Source organism: Cebidichthys violaceus, unplaced genomic scaffold (genome assembly GCF_023349555.1).
Source record: "Cebidichthys violaceus isolate CVI_PGR_0920_01 unplaced genomic scaffold, fCebVio1.0.p SCAF_41, whole genome shotgun sequence".
NCBI classification, from domain to species: Eukaryota; Metazoa; Chordata; class Actinopteri; order Perciformes; family Stichaeidae; genus Cebidichthys; species Cebidichthys violaceus.
In genome coordinates this window covers 1,645,719-1,666,937 of record NW_027176606.1, presented here as the reverse complement: position 1 = coordinate 1,666,937, position 21,219 = coordinate 1,645,719, and the positions used below count along the sequence as shown (strand labels likewise).

The following is a 21,219-nucleotide window of genomic DNA, read 5'->3' as shown; positions in this document are numbered from 1 at the left end:
TGTCAAACAGAGGGAGGAAAAGAGCAATGCTGCTTTTCCAACAAAAACCGCATAATCCTTGAACAAATGTGAAAATTCCTCATTATTCCACAAAAGAAATTGTGTAGAAAACATCTGTGCTCTGTCTAGTTGGAAAGGTCAAGTTCGTTCAACGTCTGCGTCAGTCCTGTCTAACCTGTAGCTTTCGGTTCAATACATCTAGTCGCTCTTCTTTCCCATCACAGACCTGCGCATGAAACAAGGCAGCCCTGATGAAATTTGTAAATTAGATTTCCTGCTCCAAGACATAAGGAGCCTCTCGCGTTAAAAAACAAACAAACCGGTGCCTCTCCTTTTAAGGGACTATCGGTCTAATGAAATTACTCTTCAATCGGACACAAAATGCTAATGCACTCAGGTGTCTCGCTTTTTAAAAGTCTCTTTGGACAAATCTTTGAGTGTGTGGTATAACGTACTGTAGTGCGATGTATCCGGATATAGAGGCTTTGTTCCAGAGATTTTTCCAGCGCAGACAGCCAGCGTCCTTTGGAGAACGCACATTATCACCAAATGAAACCAAACTGAGATGATGAGGAACAGGTCTTGGGTTCGACCAGGAACACGGCAGGTCAATTTCGAAGGCATGCCATGAATAGATTTCACCAGAGAAGTGCGTCAGTATTCTGATTTCATTCTTCTGATTGGCTAAAAGAGTGAAAGTATTACATCTGACCCCAGATGCAGAGTAACATGGCACAGTTTTTATTAAGACATTTTATATAATACATAGTCCAGGATGCATCTTTAAATATTTGCAGACTATCAAATGAAAACCATGTATCTCCAAATTCTGTGATTTTCAGAAGATTTGAAGCATTAAGTGCTTCAAATTTGCTGAAAACAACTTTTTCCTCAGCTCATAACAAGTTGATGTTTTGGAGACGCATGTTTTTTTTTTCACAGGATATTAGGCTGTATGATATTTATAGAAGTATTGAAATTCAGGGAGATTCCAAGAACTTATCACGTGACCAAAGTTCCATATCTAGACTGCGTGAAGTGATATTCAGTTTTGTGATACTGTATCCATTTTTAAAAACACTGTGTCAATTTTGATGTGATGAATGCAAATTTCACTGTTTCAATTGCAAGAATGTACAAAAAAAATACTCTTCTTTATTAGTTCTTCATACTGTGACAGTTTTACTAAAATGAGATTTTACAAATCGCAATATATATCTCCTTACTTATGGTATTCCTATGTTCTCCGGGTCCTAAGTTGGGAACATCACAAAGGGTCCCACGGTCCCACAACCTGTTCCCATACCCAACTCTAAACATGTTAATGCTTGGTTGGGACACGTCGTCGTCGTCACTTAGGTTCAGGCAACAAAACTACTTGTTTAGGGTTAAAATAAGTACGTTTTTAACAACCTGGGAATGAGAACGGGCTGGTTCCCCAGCTCTATGTAGCACGTGATGGGAACCAAACAAAAAAAAAAGATGTTCCCAAGCTCTTTTTAATTAATGAGTTCACAGAACGTTGAACTTGGGGAACATAGATAGGCTCCCTTGCGATATATTGAATCGTAACCCCTGTATCATGATACCCGGTCACAATCCGGCGGATGACATCTTACTCACCGGAAAGCAAGTGTGTGTGTGTTTGTGTGTCACACGGCATGTGGAGTGTAGGCGAGGACAATCGACACGGTGTGAATGTACTTGTATCCTCCGGTGTGTGTCAAATATGGACACACGGTACAGAATCGGGGTATTCCTGCGTCAGACTTCCTGTCTTTCTCTATCGTGTACGCAGACTGAAACGGAAGAGGCAGAAGCAGTCTTCCATACAGATGCCTGGCACGGGGGGGGGGGGGGTGCCAGAAAAAGAAAGAGGATGGACCAAATGGTTGCATAAATGAGAAGACAAGGTGGACTTACTGCCCTTCATGTCAGTTCAGCTCATTGAAGTGTGAGCGACTTAAGACTGGAGACAGAGTAACAGATGAGACACTGAGAGAACCAGACAGCTCAACAGAGATCAAGAAAAAGGGAAAAGAGAAGAGAAAAGAGGAGGAGGCTGACCGGTGGGAGCAATCGATGGGAAACAAGAGCAGCAGCGAGCGTGATAGAAACCAGATGTAGAGCCATACAGTACACGAAGGACAGAGCAAGAGAAGGGAAGGGAGCTAGAGCAGAAAGGGGGGGCCCGGGAGAAGATGACATGATTAGGAGCAAAAATGAGAAAGGTGCTGACAGTGAAAGAGGGAACAGAAAAGAAGAGGGGAGACAGGAAAAAGAAAGAGGCGGACAGACAAAGGGAGAGGAGGATGAAGAGGAAGCGAGAGGGAGAGGCCTTAGAGTGATTTCCTGTCCTAAATCTTCCCGCATAATCTAACCTGACCTACAGAGGGTCAAACAGCTTCTTTTACAGATTGTTTTAGACTACTTAAGTGCTACAGTCTGTTGGTGAACTGGGCAAAGGCAAGTTGCACAGCAGACGAGATTTCACACTTGGCCTCCGTTCGTTGTCTATTTGCGGTCTGTTACAAACGAGCCTGGTATTTTTGCCACATTTATTAGCGTTATTGGGCTTCCTCGTGTGACATTTCCCGGAGTCAAGCTGGCTTAAGCTTTGCTAGCCTGAGCAGAATGTTAGCCTGCTAGCATGACTTTCCCCATCACGTCAATATAGATGTAGCAACACTAAGACTTATTCATTTTGTAGTGTCGACAATCATTTCTAACCGTTGTAGCCAAAACAAGGTTGTAAACAAGCCAACAATAATGAAAAACACTTTATTAATCCCTCATTGCAGGCGCTTGGTCCGTAAACTGTGCTGCACGGCTAATGACTGTTCGAAAAATGCTGTCGACTAATGTTTTAAGTTTGTTTTGTGGTTTGTTTAGAACCTGTGTGATCGTGTTTCTTGCCCTGCCATATTTTTGGAGATGTTGGCCGGCTAAAGCCGAACTTAAAAGAGCTAATAATACGAACATGCTAGCAAAGAGTTGCATATTTACACATCCAGCTGACACGTAGCAACATTAGCATTCATTTGGAGTCGTGTTTTCTGGCTACCTGCCGGTCACACTTTGTTTTCAAACAGCTAGTTGCTAACTTTGTCTCTCTGCTAGCATCTCGGTTAGCATACGGCGGGATTATCGGAGCGTTTCTTCTTCTGCTGCGGTCAAAAGCAAAGCAGTGTTCACGTCTGTCACGCGGCTGCAAGTGTCGGGCGTCAGTTTGGAGCTCAGCGTCATCGGTATTGCGTCTTGCAGCCTGTTGGTGTAGCATAAAAGACGCTAAAGGACTCCGTAGAGCCTCAGAAGGTAGTTCTTTGACGCCATTTGATTTTGATCATTTCATGATTTTAAGATTATGTTTACCCTACAGCTATTGTGGCCGTCCATCATTCTTCGGAGCTTGCTGTCATTTCCCTTATCCAAATTCATTTTTAGCTGAATGTCACAATTATCCGGAGTTGATTGGAGGGTTATTCGGATCAGGGTCAGCGTGGGTAATTGCTCCTGATTATGAATTGAGAAAAGCTTGGTGCGTTTCCGCTCTTGGCCAATCAGGGAGTGACGACGCCATTTCGTTAGGGCTTAAGAGAGGAGGGGAACCGCACAGCCACAGGGCAATGCAGACCACATTTCAGCCGGTATTGTCAGCCAGAAACTCTGCTCTGAAAGTCCATTCTGGGACTTCTTTGCTGTCTTAACTTTTGTGATTGAGGGTGATTTTATGCATTTTGAATCCTAGCTGGAGTGAATATTCAAGAACACCTGCATCAGGGCAGAACCTAAGTGCTATTCATGCCTAACACCCGCAGGCTTTATTTCATTTATTTTCATTGATACCCTCTTCATCCACATTTTCCTTATTATAGGAGAGGCTTTTTTTTATTATTAAAGAGGCATTTTTATTCATTATTATTAAGAAAGCATTTTTTTCATCGTAAAGGCGCTTGTGAGATTTGTTCCTCTGAGCAAACACTTCTGTGTTATTCGGTTGAGATCAGGTGAAATCTGAGGAATTGTTATTGCCACACTATATCCCGGATCACAGGGGCAAAAAGTAAGGCATATTAAAAACAAACAAAACACGATAAAGATGCCAATGAAGCGTGAAAAGCGCCCCGTCCTCGGCCTGCATGCCCCGCGGTTTATCCTGACAATCGCAGGAAACTCGGTTAAAGAAAAGATTCCTGATGATTTACAACATCGCTCACCCTTTCTGGATTGTTCTGCTACACGCTTTGGTGCTCCCAAGCAGGTCAAAAACAAACACAGAGAATCGTTTGCAATAACTTTTAGATCCCATTAGAGTTTCAAAATCTGAGCTCACCAGACCAGGGAATGGAAATAACCTCTGCCACATATATTCTTGGCAAATGTTCCGCAGTGCGTGTGTCCCCGTGTGCCCGCTTGTATGTGATGCATTTTAACACCTATGTGTATGCGAGAGCTGCCATGTTTATGCCTTAGCGAGTAGCACACATTCCTGATGCGTTAAGCGTTTTAAACTTTATGGGACACATGTCCGTTTAGGTGTTACTCGCTCTTTTGAACCGGCTGTGTTCCATTTCTCTACTTTGCTGCATGTGACCATATATATATATATATATATATATACTGTTGTGCGTACATCTGTGACTGTTTTCCACCCCTAACTTTCCCAACTGGTTCAACAGGAAGATGAAACCGTACTGCACATGTTCTTCCTTCCCTGAAGTCCATGCCATCCCTTGTTCCCCCCTTTTCTCCTTTTTTTTCTTTTTTTTTTTTTCTTCTTCTCTCCCCTTCTTCTCCCAGGTCCAATGTGGAAAATGTGGCATCACCGAAACCACCGTTGCTGCCGTTCCAAGTCTCCTAAAATAAAAAATAAAAAAGTAACCCTACCCTCCTCTTTTAATCCGCTCTCTCTCTCTCTCTCTCTCTCTCTCTCTCTCTCTCCCCCCTTTTCTTTTTTCTCTCTCGCTCTCTCTGCCAAGCATGCTCCACCCTGCACCAGCACACAGAAGCGGGGGAACAATCCCAAATCTTTCTTTGTTCATCTCTTTCTTTCTTTCTTTCTTAACATTCAGTTTAAATGTTCTCATGTGTGCGCATGTGTCTGGCTGAATCATCTCCCCTGTCTCTCTGCGTGTGCGTGTGTGTGTGTGTGTGTGTGTGTGTGTGTGTGTGTCACTGATCAGACCAGGAGCAGGCGGGGATGGTAAACAAAATCCCAGGAGACCCAACAGAGAGCCCTTGATTCAATCCACCAACGTCACACATGCTTAAATCATGTCATTACAATTTTCTGCCATTTGGGATTTGACAGCTTTGTAAACCGGGTGTTATAAGGGCTGACTTGAGCTTCTTCCCAAATCAAACGCATATGCCTTCATGAGAATGATTAAAGTAAAATATAGATATATTTAAAACAAGTGTTTTTAAAGCACATGCGGAAGTCTGGGTGCACAAGTCAGTATGCACATGTTTAAAAAAAAGTAGTCTAAAGTAGATGTAGGGTTGACAAAACTTTCAAAAGTCATGTTGCCATGGATCAAAAACAGAAAACAACAATGACAACAGATGTAATGGGACTGCAGAATACAGTTAAGAACACAAGAACTTTTAAGTCCCTGATTTTTTTGGGGGGGAAATGTTTACAAGAAAAGCTAGATTAACTTTAAGCATTTCCTAGAACACCTTGAGTTCTCCATATATAAAGAAAGAGGGGGACTTACCATGACTTCAGTCAGGAATTCCTACATAGTCCTCAGCTCCTTCCCTGCATTTGCTTCCTCTTCGCATTCTCCGCAACAACAAAAAAAAGAAAACGCTCTTATCAAACAGCCTCCATTACCTCCCTTTTCACCCTTCTTCAAGTAGGACTTCAGCGCGTGCAAACAGTCCTCCTCTCGCGCTCTCCGCTATGTTTCCCAGCCTGGGAATGTCCAAGCATGTTTTTTTTTTTTTTCTTTTTCTTTTTTTTCCTCTCTCCCCTCTCTCCGTCTGGCCGGCAGTCCCACGCACTCCCCTCCTTCCCTCCCCTCCTCCCCTCCTCTCACCTAACAAGAGCACTACAGTCCCCCTCTGCACTCAAACTTTCCATCTACCCCCCCAGAGTAACTTAAATGAATAGACAATGAAAAAAGCCGTTACCCCACCCAGGCGTAGTTGCAACAAAAAAAGAACTCAAATGTTTTATTGCTGAAGTCGCACGTTCTTTATTCTCATTGGGAGATAATTAAGTCGTAATTTTAGTTTTAATGAAAAGACGTTGGTGCAAATACTGCAAATAATAGCTTGCTAAAAAAAATTGGCCCGTCTCTGCACGTGTATTCGTGCGCGTGCTCCGCTCGTTTGCAAGCGCCACATTGCATTTAGGAATAGCTTCTTTTTTGGATGGAATGGATTGTCCTCCAAGCAGGGAAGGTTGTAAAAAAGCCCACGATGAAGTGCATTCCTTTCATTAGGGTCGTGGCCCTTTTGCCACCCATCCGACGTCCCGGGAGGGGTTACAGGGCTGCCGCAGTGATATAGTGTTGCACTTCCTCAATGTTGGTGGACATGCAGGGGGACACGTTTAGAAAAAAGTGGTCAAAATTCGGCCCAGACACAACGACTTTTAGTCTCCTGTTTGGGTCAAGCTTTAAAAAGCACCTACGATCCTACATTTCCCATGATGCAACTTATTACCATCTTTTATCGGTGGTGGAAGAGGAGTTCAATTTTATAAACTGATTATATGCGTTTCATGTTACATCTTAATATGAATAGTTCAATAACTATAGCTCTTGAAATGTAAGTCCTCAACACTAAAGTACTACAAGTATTTAACAATATTACTTAATGGAGTTAATGTACTTAGCGAGCGTTTTACAAAGTAACTTTCTGTTAAAAAATGTCTCCCAGCCAAAACCCAGATTAACCCAATGACGTCACCAGTCCCCCCCCCCCCCCCCTTTCAGAGCCACATGAGAAATCAAACCTCTGTTTTCACTTGACAGGGACAAATAAACTGTCTATTCGCTAAATACATGTTTGCCAGGCGCGGTGGGTTCATAAATCTGAGGTCAATCCCCAATAGTCTGACTTTAAAACTGGAAACACAGAACATTTTTCACGGGATTAAGAGCGTCTGAGGATGTGATTTACATCAAGCAGCATCCAAAATGAAAAGTTTTCGTTCCGTGTGAATCCTTCAGTAACAAAACCCCTTGACACAGTTATTGGACCTTTTTTTAAAACAACGTAATCACTCACTTGGAGCTGCTGTAACAGCTGTCATCGTTTTGTCATTAAGAACTTCTGTCACCAGACAGATCAAAACATACTGTTTTCAAATTTACACTGTTACTATGCAAACCATGTGCTGTTTGCCACCCAGTAGACACGCAGGCAGGGAAACGATGGTAATTCAGACTTAAAGATAAAGTCACATAAAGTCCATTACTCACTATTTATTATAACTTTTAGTGCTGTTTTTGCCGCCTTTTCCTGAGACGCACTGATTGTTATACCATTGCATAAATTTGTCCTCTCTGGGTTGTTTGGACTGAGAATAGAACATCCTCTACAAGAGGTCAGCAGCGCCCCCCTGTGTTTATTGTGGGATATTGTAATAATGGAAAACAAACTTACCATAGGCCTTTCTATCAGCAGACATTTTGATGGCTCTGTTCTATTCAAGCATGCACGATGCCAAGAACCTGAGGTCTAATCAGCCACTGTTCATTTCCTTATTTTTTATATATATATATATATATATATATATATATATATATATATATATATATATATGTTTCTGGGTCAGTTACATAAATAACAGAGCAGGTTTTTCTTTAAAGTCCAACAGGAGTGTCAACATTTATGTGTCAGAATTACAAGATATTTATTTATATATATATATATATATATTCTTTCAGGCCTAATACAATACACACAATACAAACAAGCAGTCGTTGCGGTTTCCGTGCTGGTGATGACTGAGCACACGTTGCAAAGACAACTAGCAAGAAGAACAAGACGAACCAGGTCCTCTCCGTGTTTGTCCACCCTGCATCTCGAGTCTCAGTTTATATAAGACACTCCTTAATGTTGCGGTTATCAAAACTCCCTGACACACTACAGGACTGTGCCACGCCTAATGCAAGGCACTCTGTAATTACAGACGTGTGAGTCCTGGTTGAGGTTTCAATAATGTCTCTGTTTTAATTGTGGCTTCCACTCTTTCCATTGTCTGTTACTGTAACTGGGAGGTTTGAGCCATCCACTTCAATATTCCTGAACGCCATAACTGGTTGAAAAATGTTTATTTCCATATTTATTCTTTTTTTTTTCTTCCTCTGTTTGATTACTTTACTCAATCAATCAGCTTTATTTACACCGCCAACAAAGAGACCACCTGCATATTTTACGATTTTAATTCCGTCCTACCTCAAGGGCAATCAGACAAATTACAGAATAAATATGCTCTTTCTCTTTTGTTCCCAACGCAAATCCAACTACGTTTGATGTGGTGAACATCGCTATTGATAGCTCAGCTCTGCGTCTCACATCTCCAAGGTCTTTCACACAGTATAACACCAGATGAAGTGGAAGAATAACACACATACATGTACTCTACATCTTTCATCTGAGGGAAGAAACATGTCCTACTGAAAACTATTTTATATGTAGATAGAATAGGTAATATTGTTAACAGCAATGCAATAACTGGTTACATGAGATTACAGTGACTCTAACGCACACGTGAGCATGGCAATGAATGCAGGAATCACTGCTTTGACAAGGCGGTTGAGACTTGCAAGAAGTAAATATCTATAAAATAAAACAGGTTACGATATTGTTGACCCTGACTAAGGACTTGTGGCTTTGTCGGTGCTGTCGTAGTACACCCTTTGTGCTCCCACCTCGGCACCTAAGGGACAGAAGAAGGTGGTTAGGGTATCGTGGCCGAGTGTGCGATGCGTTCACACGTTCAGGGTGTGAGGTACCCACTACCTGATTGGCAGATGAAGTTGAGGAGCTCGTCACAAGGCTGGTCCTCCCACTGGAAGCGCTCTCCTCTGGCCATTCCTCCACAGGGGTCGGAGTAACGGTGAGGGGCGGTATCTCGCGGCCATTTGGTGAACTTCATGGCGCCGCCAGACATCCAGAACCACGTGTCCTGCATTAGGTACCTGCCCAACAGATTTGTTCACAAGCTTACACTCAGACAATGAGCTAAGCATTGGTTTCCAGCTGCTATTTGTAATCCCCCGTCCCCCAACTTTATCTTCATGATGTTGTGTCAGGCTACAAATATTTTTTTTTTCAAATTATTAATAATTCTTTTTGATTAATCGATCTGTGGTTTCGGTAGGTTTGTCATCGGGTGTCTTCGGTGAGAGCTGTTAGCAAAGCATCCATGCACATCTGTTTTGGAATAGCAGCAATGCAAATGAGCACAAATACAAGGACACACAATATTTGACTTAAAGACCTGTGTCTTTTGCATATGTATACATTTGCAAAATTCAAATCCTTAAGAATTCGGACTGCAGGAAAGACAACAACACAGGGCACCTGCCCCCTCAGTCTATTCCAGGAGCTTTGACCTTCATCACAAGTATATAACTATATATATAGTTATATATATATCACTAAAGTGTCAATGTCAGTGTACTACCTGCGCAACCCCAGCCAGACATGGTCTGTGAGGGGGAAAGGACTGCTGCTCAGCAGCTGCTCCACCTCGCTCTGCTCTTCCTGGCTGCGAAGGCTAAGCAGGTCCCAGTGGTGACGTCTGCAGAAGAACAGAGCATCGGACCAGCAAAGCCTCTTTCCCACCACCGTCACATTCCTGCCATTCAGCAGCACGCTCACAGCGGGAGGAGGAGGAGGAGGAGAAGGAGTGGCAGAGGGTGTGATAACTTCTGGCACTGGAGAGAAAACATTTTTGTTAGGTTTCAGTTGGCACAGTTAATCTTTGATAAGCTTCAGGACAAGCCGGTTTAAAAAGAAAAAAGTTGGTGGGGTAGTTTTGGTTCCAAATGAAAAGTAAACATTGAAAGTCAGAGAGTCAATATCCAAAGAGCTGGAATCAATCTTATCAAGATATTATATTACCATTTTGTCTGATGTAGTACACTTTAAGTGAAAGAAAGAAAAGAAAAATTGCATTTCTTGCACATCAGATGAAGTTCCAGCAACAACATTATCATGTGTATATACAACTCAATACGTAAACAGCTTCAGACATTAAACAGTATTTCATAGTTCTATGTTTTTCTTTTTTGTTTGATTTCCATGCATCTGCTGCTCAAGGACCACACCTGCCAGAGAAGCAAACACCTCTACTTCGCACAGGGACAAAACAGCAAATCTTGGAATGATCACTGTGACGTAGCGACCTTCCATGCCTGCACACTGGAAGGTGAACGTTGACTTGCCAAATGTTGATGACAAAGCACCACATCTGATGGGGAGAGAGAGAAACATAATGGATGACCAGGGGTGCCCGTTTTAGCTTTACTAAGCACTGTCCGAGCATTCAAATTCAGAATTCTGAGCTTTAATATAACAGCAACCGACTATTTGTCATTACACACTTTTGTAATAGTTTACTGCACAAATACAGTCAACTGTAGATACCATGCCTCACCTTGGGTTTTTGGTACCATAGCTCGATAGCGAGTCGCCAATCCGGATCTCTGCGCCACCAAGCCATTCAGTACAACAGTCGCGTCTGTTGACGATGCTGACGGCAGCGACCTTGTGCACAGCTAACAAGTCTAATCTCCACCAGGGATTGACCCAAAGGGCAGTCTCGCTACAGCATCCTCCCCAATACTTTCCACTTCTACACCCACTGACAGCGTTAGAGGGCGCCCCGAAGATAGACAAACTCCACGACTGTGCTGTCGGTTTCTTTAAGGCCACGTTCGGCAGAGGTTCCACTAAAGAACGAAAAGAAATGCATCAATGTCAGACTCTTGTGTTTCAAGAAATCAAAGCCAGTCAGTTATAGTTGTACCTGCTGGGGTACCGTACACCTCCACTTCGCACAGGGTGAGAGTCTTTCTCTGTCCGGGGATGATCACGTTCACGAAGCGACCGTCCATGCTTCCTCCGTCACAGCGGTACGTGTTGGTTTTACCTGCTCTGATGTGGGAGATGGAAGCACACCTGACGGGGGAGGGAGTTGGAGGAATAGTTATCTTGGTTATCTGGTTGTCCTCATTAAAAGAGAACAACACAAAGTCTTGAAATCTGGAAATGAGTTCACGTTTTTAAAGCCCTGTAATAGATTTAACGTGTTTTTCTTTTTTGTCAGTTGATCATGAGTTAGATTAGAAAATGACTTTTGAGGAACTCATATATATTTTGCATTGGCCTACAGCTATCATGTTTTTTCTGAAGTTCTTGTTAGCACCTGGGGTTGTTGTTTCCGTTGTTCTCCAGCGAGTTCCCGATTCGGATCTCGGCTCCATCCAGTCTCTCAGCGCAGCAGTCTCCTCTATTGGTGACTTTGACGGACGTGACAACATGCGTCCGTCGCAGGTCCACCCTCCACCAGGGGTTGGCCTCGTCCTCGGCAGTATGGCTACAGAACCCGCTGCTGTAGAACGAGTTCCGTCTCCCATCGGTGGCTCTGGTGGCGGCAGCGGACGAGAGCGTCGACGACTGCGTGGCGTCTCCTTTCAGTGCCACGTTGGAAAAAGGATACACTAGAAGACATTTGATCAATCAGTGCTTTCAGGGGAAAGGGGGATTGTCGTGTTCCTGTGCCGAAGCAAGAGAAATATGGCTGCATACAAGAATAGCAGCGACAGAGGAATGGGCATAACAAATGCACACTTCACTAATCTGCTTTAATGCATCATTACCGTATTCTACAGGGAACACCTCAACCTCGCAGAGACTTAGAGTCCTCTGGCTTCCTGGGAGAAGCACAGTGACGTAGCGTCCCTCTATCGCGCTGAATGAAAAGTGGACCGTGAGATCACCGGGGATGTTTGTGATGACTGCGCACCTTTTTATGCGGAGAAGAAAAAGAGGAGGTGAGAAGAACAAAAGGTTGCTCGTCTCACAACGGGAGATGTATGACGCAGGTATGTCTCAAGCTGGGTCACCTGGCTATTTCGGTGTCATTGGCATCTGTTGAGTTTCCGATCCAGATTTCGCCACCAATCAGCAAGCTCTCGCTCAAATCTCGTTGGGTTATCGTTACAGCAGTGATTTTGTACATGGTCTCCAAGTCCACCCTCCACCAGGGATCGGACTCTTCTTCGGTGAGGGTACAGGATCCCTTTTCAAATCTCCCCTCTTTGATCCCATCGACTGCCTCGCCAGCAGCACCCGAGTTGCCGCTTTGTGAAGACTGGACAGCTTTTTGATTCAGTGCCACATTTAGGAGAAGGGTACCTTATTGGCAAATAAAATAAGTATAAGATAAGAAAACCACAGAACGTGTTGATGGGGAAAGAAAAAAAAAGTTTACCTGCCAGCGCTCCAGATGTCAGCATGAGGGAAATGCCTGTTAAGGGATTAGACAACATAGTTAGCGATGTCCTCGATTTCCTCTCAATTATAAAATTAAATGGGTAGGATAATGAGACCAAAATATAGCACAAAAAAAACGTGAATATTGGACTTTTGAGTGACACAATACCCCATTTAAATGGTAATGTTGGGTGACTAGTAATTACAAGTTTAAGTACTGGGAATTTGGGGGTGGAATTTGGGTATTTGTCACCTTATTTTAATATTTTTCTGGTATAGTTTACAGCTTTAAGTCATCTGACAAACTATATTTCTAAAGTATTTAGATTGACTTGATTTGATTTAATTTAATCAATTTTTTTAATTAAAAAAACAGGTAAGATAATAATAATGGTAATATTAATAACAATAAATAAATAAACTTTATAGCTTAACTTATTGTGACTTACCATTGAGGATCCAGATGTGCTGACTCCTCACATTCATGGCTTTGGAGGTAATCCGAGGAAGAAGGTTATAAAAATCTTAATGAAAAAACAATTAAGACTGAATGTAGGCAGATCTACTTGCAGTCTTTGGAGTTTTCCTCTGTGTGTTACCAATCACGTACTGTACTGGGTGATTTGTTCTGGTACATGAGAACATGTAAATTTTCAGTCAGCGATGTTTGCATGAAGGACAACACACCCAGATAGACGTCAGCTTACTGCGATCTGTATTGATGATTAATGTTGATGATTAAATAGTTTCCCCCCATTTTAAAGCAATCATCATTTTGACATTTATTGTTTATAAAAAAAAAAATTCATGCATTTATATCATTGTCAACAAATTCTAATTATTAAAAAACTTTGTTTTTAGTGTTTAAAATAGGTACACTGGTTTGATTAATGCCACAGTATGTTTACATACATTTCAGAATCAGAATCAGCTTTGTTGGCCATGTATATATACATATACATGGAATTTGACTCCGGTTTACACATTGCTCTCAACGTACATACATGGAATATACAAATAAACAAGAAAAATATAAAAACAAGGACATTAAAGACAACAAAGTAGAACAGAGAAACTAGGCATACACATTTAACATTTAACTATTATCTACAGTATAAATGTATCATATAATATTTCACAACATCTTCAACTAATTTCTAGTATGAAAACTATAATGCATGAAAAAATAAAATCAGTAGAAAAAGGACTGATGATAACAACATTTCGATGCACCATGGAAGATGAGCGAGAAGACGTGTCGTCACGTCACTTCCGGCGACCATCTTTGTTTTTGTTGAAATAGTAGCAATTTCGGGGCGCTCTGTAATTGCGTCAGAGAGGACGTTCCCTCGCGGTTGGATAGTCATTGAGCCGCGTTAACGGATGACTGGCTTGGTTTGTAAGAAACACATTTGTGTAAACATGTGAAATCGCGCACATCTAAATAGAGATAAGGTACGTGGCTAACGTTACAACACAACACTTAGCTAACGTTACAACACGTGGCTAACGTTAGCTGCGATGTGTAACACTTAGTGTTCACTTAAACGTTGTAATTTTTCGACCAGATTTAGCCTGGTTGTTACACCTGAATGACCAACATTGTGCATAACATTACTTGGTTTTGATAACGTTACCTGTTAGCTAGCTGCTTGTGCAGCTGAGTTAGCTCCAAAGTAGCTTAACTAAGCTAGCTGGTTTCATTGTATGATCAGTTAAGTGTTTGCTAGGCTATGCTGTGGCTACCTTTAGCTATATCAGTGATACCAGCTAACTGCTATATCATTTATTCTACGTATTCTTCCACATTTAAAAAACAAATCCCCAGAATATTTGAGCACAACAATATCATCTTAAAAAGGTAGTTAGCTGTGATACTCTTGTCAACTAATTAACATTTCTACTTAACTGAAATTTAGACGAAACGTTGATTGAATTCACCCTCCCATATCTTGACATATTTTGTAATTTAATCTCTTAATTTCACTTTTGTATTCATGTGTCAATGGATTTTTAAATACACTATGTTCTATTTTAATCAAATGTCTCTTACACTGTAACAGGAATTGTATTTGTGTTACTACCACCATTGATGCTTTTGCTATACTACTGCATCTTGTATGATACTTGTATATGTGACTGTAATTATTGTAAATACATTACATACGATTATTACCTGTGCTGATGCTGAAAATAAATTTCATGGGAATTTAAATCAGCAAAGTTTCACTTTTTGATAGTAAAGGTTCCGATTTAGATCTTCGTCTCGGGTGCATTAAAGCCACAGAGGTAATCAGTTTACATAAAATATTTATTCAAAAAATACGCAATCAAAAATCAACTGTTACATAATGCAATGGGCAAAGTCAGTTTCACCAATATTTGGTATCATATATAGCATTCCTTAAAAGCAACTGCTCATTTACATGTGTACATACTCACATGTGTACTCATACATTAAAATATCAGCCAATGAAGGCTTCATTGGGAAAGTTTTGTTGAGTCAACAATATGTACATTCACACAAAAGAGAATAACCATTGTAATGATAACATAATGTAAACACACATTCCTGCCATTTTCTACTATCATTCTTAAAGGAGGGGAAATAAATGAGTTTCTTTGTCTTGTGTGTCAATAGAAACACAAACCATGAATGTTAATACGTTGTGACACACAAAGCAAAACAATGACATTCCTTAATAATGCCAGATAATAATAAACAGGATGATATAATGGGTTCATGGCATTCTTGCCATGACTGTGGCAGTGTAACCAGACCCCAAACACAATTCTTTTTTTAAAAAAGCATAATATCTACTGGTGAACGCCAGGCAGTGGTTAAACAGATTTTGTGTTTGATTACTCTGAGTAGCTGTAATTGTCACATTTGTATCCCATTCTAACCACACAATGATTGATTTTGACCGAAGGAAGGAAGTCAACATATTTGGCTGCAATCAAGTAACTTGTAGGACAGAAATCCAGCAGGCCTATGGTTACAAAACTAATCAAATGGATTACATCTTAAATTAAAAGCAGTCTCAAGGCTGTAGAGCGATCGCCCCCCATCACTGCTACTTTCAGTAAGTTGATACACAATTAATCATACTCCTAATAATGTGGGATGCATTGCATACGGTGAACGTCCTTTTGAGATGTTGGATAGGAATGTTATGGTTTTCTTCTCTCAGGGGTTTCAGTTTCCTCAAAGTGTGGCCAGACTGAGCACACCCACAGTCATCAGCACAGCTATAGGGGAGGACAGAAAAAAAAGAAGATTTATTAGGCATTCTTCTAACACACTTTTAGGACAACTTTTGAGGAAAACAACCTTGTCTTACCTTGCGTCAGAGATTGCCGGAGTGTAATGCCGTGATTAGTGGTGTTGGGGGACATTGTGGTGGTGTTGCCGGCGGCAAGGATATTGGTGGCGGTGGCGTTAGGATTTGTCAAGTCTACAACATTACTCCGAAATGTAGGGGTGGGGCTTCCCAGATCACCATTAGCTGAAAAAGCAAGCAAAATACAAAACCATTTTCTACCACATGAGAACGTATTAATATTTGATCTGTGATAGTCTCTGTGAAAGTGGGTCTTTGTTGGCTGTAAAGTGCATATGATGTGTGTGTGTGTGTGTGTGTGTGTGTGTGTGTCTCCACTATGTTGACTTACAGTTGTTGAAAGATCCACTACTGATTGCGAATGAGAAAAGTTCTGCTCTAGTGTTTGAGGATGGTGCAGTGGCAGCAAATGTACACTGGATTCTTCTTCCAGTGACACTGCCCCTCACAGAGTTCACGTTCAACTGCAGTGCAAAGACAAATGTGAAAGATGACAAATGAGTTTTGGGTGTATTAATATAAAAAACATAATGTTGCTGAATGGAACCACTGTAGACTCTCTCACCGTTCTCCTAGTCAGCTGGCCGTTGTTCAGGACAGCGCCAATGAATTCAATTGTACCGTTGTTATTTGCACAGACATAGGTTTCGTCATTTCCTCCCTGTTGTTGCAAACCAGAAATGATTAATAACCTGTTCACACAGATGACTTCAAACAAACTATATGATTGGCTTTGGGTTAGCCGTCATGCTACTTTTATCTGTGAGTGAGTGACAAAACTTGACATACCAGTGTGCTGTCAGGTGACAGGGTACAAGCGATGTAGCCATCTGACTCTCCTGAGATCGAGATATCTAAATCTCTTGGATTGTTCCTCTGCCTGAAACTAGCGAAGGAACACGAGTCGGAGTCGGAGGTGGAGGGGTCGCAGTCTTCGGGCGTAGAGCCACACAGCCTCTGGCTCCCACACCCTGTCCTAGAAACAGGTGTCTGCAAGGGAGATGAGAAACTTCTGATTGGGTCCGAAATGTGCACTTTGATGATGTTAAACACCATCAATGAACATAAATTCAGTTCTATTCTATTCCACTAGGCTACATTATTTTGACATCACTCACATCAAGAGGTTCCACTGTGCTGTTAGGCGTCAGTGCGGGAGCTGCGATTGGTGCTGCCGTTGTGTTGTTTTCTGTTGCTGTTGTCATGTTTGTTGCAGCGACGTTTTCCATTGGTGTTGTCATGTTTGTTGCAGTGACGTTTGCCGGTGTTGTCATGTTTGTTGCAACGACGTTTGCCGGTGTTGTCATGTTTGTTGCAGCGACGTTTGCCGGTGTTGTCATGTTTGTTGCAGCGACGTTTGCTGCCGGTGTTGTCATGTTTGTTGCAGCAATGTTTGCCACCGGTGTTGTCATGTTTGTTGCAGTGACGTTTTCCATCGGTGTTGTCATGTTTGTTGCAGTGACGTTTTCCATCGGTGTTGTCATGTTTGTTGCAGCGACGTTTTCCATCGGTGTTGTCATGTTTGTTGTTTGGGCGTAGGTTCCCGCAGACATCCAGGACAGCATCACAAATAGGACAGTGAGGACCAGTCTGTTGTCCATGCCTGGATTGGGTGGGGTAAGATTATTCACTTAAGTAATATAATACTTATTCTACGGCTAATAATAATAAAAGGAGAAATATTTAACTAAACATACGCTTTTACAGCACTGCATTTGAGAACATTTTACAAACATGGAATGTTAAGCTACGCTCTTTGGGGGATTGTAAAGGAAACATATAGCTGTTACTAAAGAAGAACCATTTTTAATGATAGTATCCTTAATAATGAAAATCAAAAAGATTTACTATAACAGAAATGTTGATCAATATGTTAACCAATGATTTATTCTATTCAACATGGATGTATTTCCATTAACACAGGTCCACGTCGAACATTAATTTAGCTTACCGTGTTTTTTTAATACATTTTATTAACTTAAGAACAATTTAAACTATAATTTAGGATATAAATGTATGAGATTAATAACAATATACTTTGCTATACATTGCTAAAATGCTCATAACACTTATCAATTACGTATAATATTCTTAGTAATTCTAAGCATTGATTGCCCTTTATAGTTACTCTTGATAATTCAAATAACCAAAATAGATAATTAACGTTATATATATGATGTTATTTTTGACTTTGCAAAAGAAACCCACATTAATTAACTGATTACAAGTATTTCATATGACATTACTTCAAAAGTTATAAATATCAATGTATTGCATTGTTCAAGCCTACCTGTAGATATTGTCTTCATCTCCAACGATGGGTGAAATTGGGTTAAGAAGCAAAACAAGTCCCTTGAAACGAAGATCTTGTGTAGTTTTAGTCTCCGGTGTGGCTTATAGATGGGCTGCTTGCTCCTCCGATGTTGTTAGCTGGATCCCAGGTAAAGATGTGACACTAATAAATCCCAGTGTCACTATTTAAACAATGTGGTGTGGGAAGAATCAGCCCAAACCCCCCCCTTCTCTGACATCGTGGATGATGTTTCTAGAGGGCGGGGCTTGGAATACAGGCTTAAAGGTGTGCTTTATGGAAGCCAGACGGGAATTTTGCCATGTCACTCCACATTTTAACCCTCTTTGTCCTTTCTAAATGTTTGACACGATGAGGACAAGGAAACAAACACTATGTACCGTGTCTTCCTCAATGTTTTATTAAACAACATCTTTTTATAATAAAATATATATGTACAATATGAAATCAGACTGTGGTCGGTGCTGGCTAATTTTACGCTATGAGTCTGCGTTTGTGGGTCGGAACTCAGCGAAGGGTTAATTGTAATTCAAATCTAGTCAATTCAAAATGATTAGAAATTAAGTCGCTGAGTGTCTCAGTATTAGACGTGCCTTCTAGTTATTTAAGTAATGTTACGTAGCTGACCACTACTACAGCAACCTTTTAATTAGCTTTCTCCACCAGTTTCAGACAGCACAAGATTGTTTGTGTGTGTGTGTGTGTGTGTGTGTGTGTGTGTGTGTGTAGAGGTGCATGATTATAGTGACACTTGTGAAACCAGTCATGAGGCTGGTGACACAATGTCCCAGAACCGGTTTGTCAGAAGAAGCGCAACCAATTGTGTTAACTTCAATATGGCCTTTGTGTTCTGTAGTTTCTTGTATGCATTTACCCTCCCTGCCTTTTGATCGGACATGCACAGAAAACTCTGAACTGCTATAATCTCCGAATGGGAGTAGACTTTTAAAATGCATTTCTCCCTTAATTAATCAGAAGTAGACTAGCTCAAGTAGCTGTTGGGTATGCATCGAACCGGCAGGGTTAATGAACCAAATATGTTTAAGTTTAGGACCTAAGACAATCCGGTAATGTTGAAAATAGAGCTCCTACTGTAATAAACAAATGTATAGTGAATAAATGAAATACTTCATTGATAAATTCTCGGCAATGTCCTCGATGTGTTAAACCTGTTTGCCTGGCTTGGTAGAAAAGTATTTCTGCTGTGAAAGTAGTCTTTGTGTTGTTCCCGTAAGTTCATTGTTGCACTCAAAACTTCCGTGTGTCACATCACAAAATCTACAACCGCGTGACATGAAGATGCTGTAAACGCCACAATGACGTCTTCAGAAAGCATTGATTGCTTCTGCCGCACAGTGTAAGAATAACAAAAATAAACATCTTTACACACTGATTTGACAGAGGTAGACATTTATGGTAATGATATGTTAATTGGTTTTCCCAAAGCCTTTAAAACTGTTTTTGTGTCCCACCAGACTTGAAAGAGCATTTCTATGAATTATTTCAAAACAGTGACATAGGAGAGGGTTTGCTATTTGAAGTTGTCAATTGAACTTTTAAAGCCATCCTATGTAGAGGTGAGGTGGGGTAAAGGTATGTGGACCAGAAGGTGTGCCAGGTGATAACCGTCTCTCACTATGAGTCACTCTTCTGTAGTTTCCCGGATAGACCAGGCCTGTCAAAATTGGTCAGTTATGGCAATGACACCGTGTCCAAACTGACGGGGAAACAGTTGATTGGTGAAGTTGAAATGAGGATTAATATTTACATGATACCTCCTCACTTCACCACAAACTTGCGGTTGGCTATTTCGTTTGTCATTTCCAGTAAATACATAAAACGAGTTTTAGCATTTCATCATGTGTGTCTATCGGAAGATAGCGAGTGCTACTCACTCATCTCGTAAGTGGTTATAAGTACAGCTGATAAGGAAGTGGTTTGTTTAAATGAAAACACGTAGCGCTTACTGTACAGGACACGGTGCGGAAGGGATGATGTGAATTATATGACTTCTCTAAAGCTTCTGAGGGAAGCTGACACTCGCGGTCTGTTTACAATGCGCTTATGTGCTTACAAAAGGCTATAGCCTTTACAAATATTGTATACCAAATATTTGTCTACGCCTTTCTTCAAGCAACACTGCTGCAGTGTGTGACGGATGGTAGTTGAATTAGGCACAGTCCTTTTTATATATATATATATATATATATATATATATATATATATATATATATATATATATATATATATATATATATATATAATGAGAGAGAGAGGGAGGCTCCATACTGCAACCACAATGTTCCCAATGTTTTAATTACTTTGCTGGGCGTGCGAGTTAATAATTCACGTGTTGGTATTAATGCGAGTGCATGATGATCCTTGGCATTGGTGTTTGTGCCAAAGCAGAGAGATCTCAGCCAAATTCTCAAACGTGTTTGAACAAAAGGGCGTGACCACAGCAAATAGTGGTGCTACCGGTGGAAAAGTTTTTTTTTTAAAATCTTTATATATTTAAAATAAAATATTCACACTCGTTTATAAATGTCTATTGCTGTAACTTTAACTGCATTGATTGCGAAAAAGAAGCTGAAAGGTTCTTTAGGGTCAAAGCTATTCGGACAGCCCAACCCTGTTCCTAAACACGCAGAAATGTGATGTTAGTGTTGTCTTGTTTGCTAATGGCTGGTTGAAAGTTAAGTCGCAAATCCAGCTCTGCTTGTTGTCTGCATCACTGCCACATTGTGTTCAGAGATTGTGATGATTAGAAGATGGCAGATTGATGGTGTCTCCTAACGTCTTGGCCACACGTCAACGTCTATCTAATCTAGCCGGTTAGGGTTAGACACATCGAAATGGAATTCATGCATCAACGCAAAAACAAATCTGTGTTTCTGTTTCCAGTAAACTGTTAAGAAGGAATTTGTCACTGCAGAAAAACAGCATGCGTGCCTAAATTCCAAAGCCCACGTCACACAGCACCTGTTTGACTTTTCAAGTTCCGCGTAAATAAATTACTTCACCGCATCCGTGTTGTCGGGGACAAGAGAGGTTGTTGCTTATGCACAGCGAGATATTTATGGTAGTCCTTTATTTTAT

At 41.0% G+C, this 21,219-nt stretch overlaps 3 protein-coding genes across 4 annotated transcripts in view; all 3 read right to left on the bottom strand.

Annotated features, from left to right (window-relative positions):
• The window catches only part of arhgef40 (Rho guanine nucleotide exchange factor (GEF) 40), a 34,635-nt gene extending 28,429 nt beyond the window's left edge, over nt 1-6,206 (bottom strand). The window contains exons 1-2 of the mRNA XM_068728176.1: nt 5,721-6,206; nt 4,696-4,857 (exon numbers count right to left, since the gene is read on the bottom strand). Of these exons, the coding sequence (XP_068584277.1) occupies nt 4,696-4,857; nt 5,721-5,723 (165 nt within the window). The 5' untranslated portion in view covers nt 5,724-6,206. The remainder of the gene's footprint in view (nt 1-4,695; nt 4,858-5,720) is intronic.
• A 1,703-nt stretch (nt 6,207-7,909) lies between these two features.
• On the bottom strand, nt 7,910-13,000 carry LOC137886015 (uncharacterized). Its single transcript, XM_068728395.1, has 11 exons — nt 12,915-13,000; nt 12,464-12,499; nt 12,096-12,387; nt 11,850-11,995; nt 11,396-11,690; nt 10,997-11,148; nt 10,625-10,919; nt 10,296-10,438; nt 9,650-9,902; nt 8,983-9,161; nt 7,910-8,899 (listed from the first exon to the last, which is right to left on the bottom strand). Exons 1-11 carry the CDS (start codon nt 12,949-12,951, stop codon nt 8,838-8,840), a joined length of 1,890 nt encoding a protein of 629 aa, XP_068584496.1. The 5' UTR covers nt 12,952-13,000; the 3' UTR covers nt 7,910-8,837.
• A 1,758-nt stretch (nt 13,001-14,758) lies between these two features.
• Nucleotides 14,759-18,264, bottom strand: LOC137886016 (putative ferric-chelate reductase 1). Of its 2 annotated transcripts, XM_068728398.1 has the most exons (8): nt 18,100-18,264; nt 17,062-17,412; nt 16,928-17,025; nt 16,599-16,799; nt 16,375-16,470; nt 16,141-16,273; nt 15,810-15,974; nt 14,759-15,717 (listed from the first exon to the last, which is right to left on the bottom strand). In XM_068728398.1, the coding sequence occupies exons 1-8, from the start codon at nt 18,116-18,118 to the stop codon at nt 15,674-15,676; spliced, it is 1,107 nt and encodes a 368-aa protein (XP_068584499.1). In that variant the 5' UTR covers nt 18,119-18,264; the 3' UTR covers nt 14,759-15,673. The 2 variants fall into 2 exon arrangements, with proteins under 2 accessions (XP_068584499.1, XP_068584498.1); XM_068728397.1 differs by having other exon boundaries at nt 16,928-17,412.
• Between the last annotated feature and the right edge of the window lie 2,955 nt (nt 18,265-21,219).

Bases quoted from the DNA above. Each gene is read 5' to 3' on its own strand.
- LOC137886015 (XM_068728395.1), bottom strand. From the start codon at position 12,951: ATGAATGTGAGGAGTCAGCACATCTGGATCCTCAATG. The intron at 12,388-12,463 runs GTAAACTTTTTT...TTTGCCAATAAG, and splicing joins GACATCTGGAGCGCTGGCAG to GTACCCTTCTCCTAAATGTG. The intron at 9,162-9,649 runs GTAGTACACTGA...TCTGTTGGGCAG, and splicing joins GTCTGGCTGGGGTTGCGCAG to GTACCTAATGCAGGACACGT.
- LOC137886016 (XM_068728397.1), bottom strand. The intron at 16,800-16,927 runs GTGAGTGATGTC...TCTCCCTTGCAG, and splicing joins GCACAGTGGAACCTCTTGAT to ACACCTGTTTCTAGGACAGG. The intron at 15,718-15,809 runs GTAAGACAAGGT...CCTCCCCTATAG, and splicing joins CCGGCAATCTCTGACGCAAG to CTGTGCTGATGACTGTGGGT.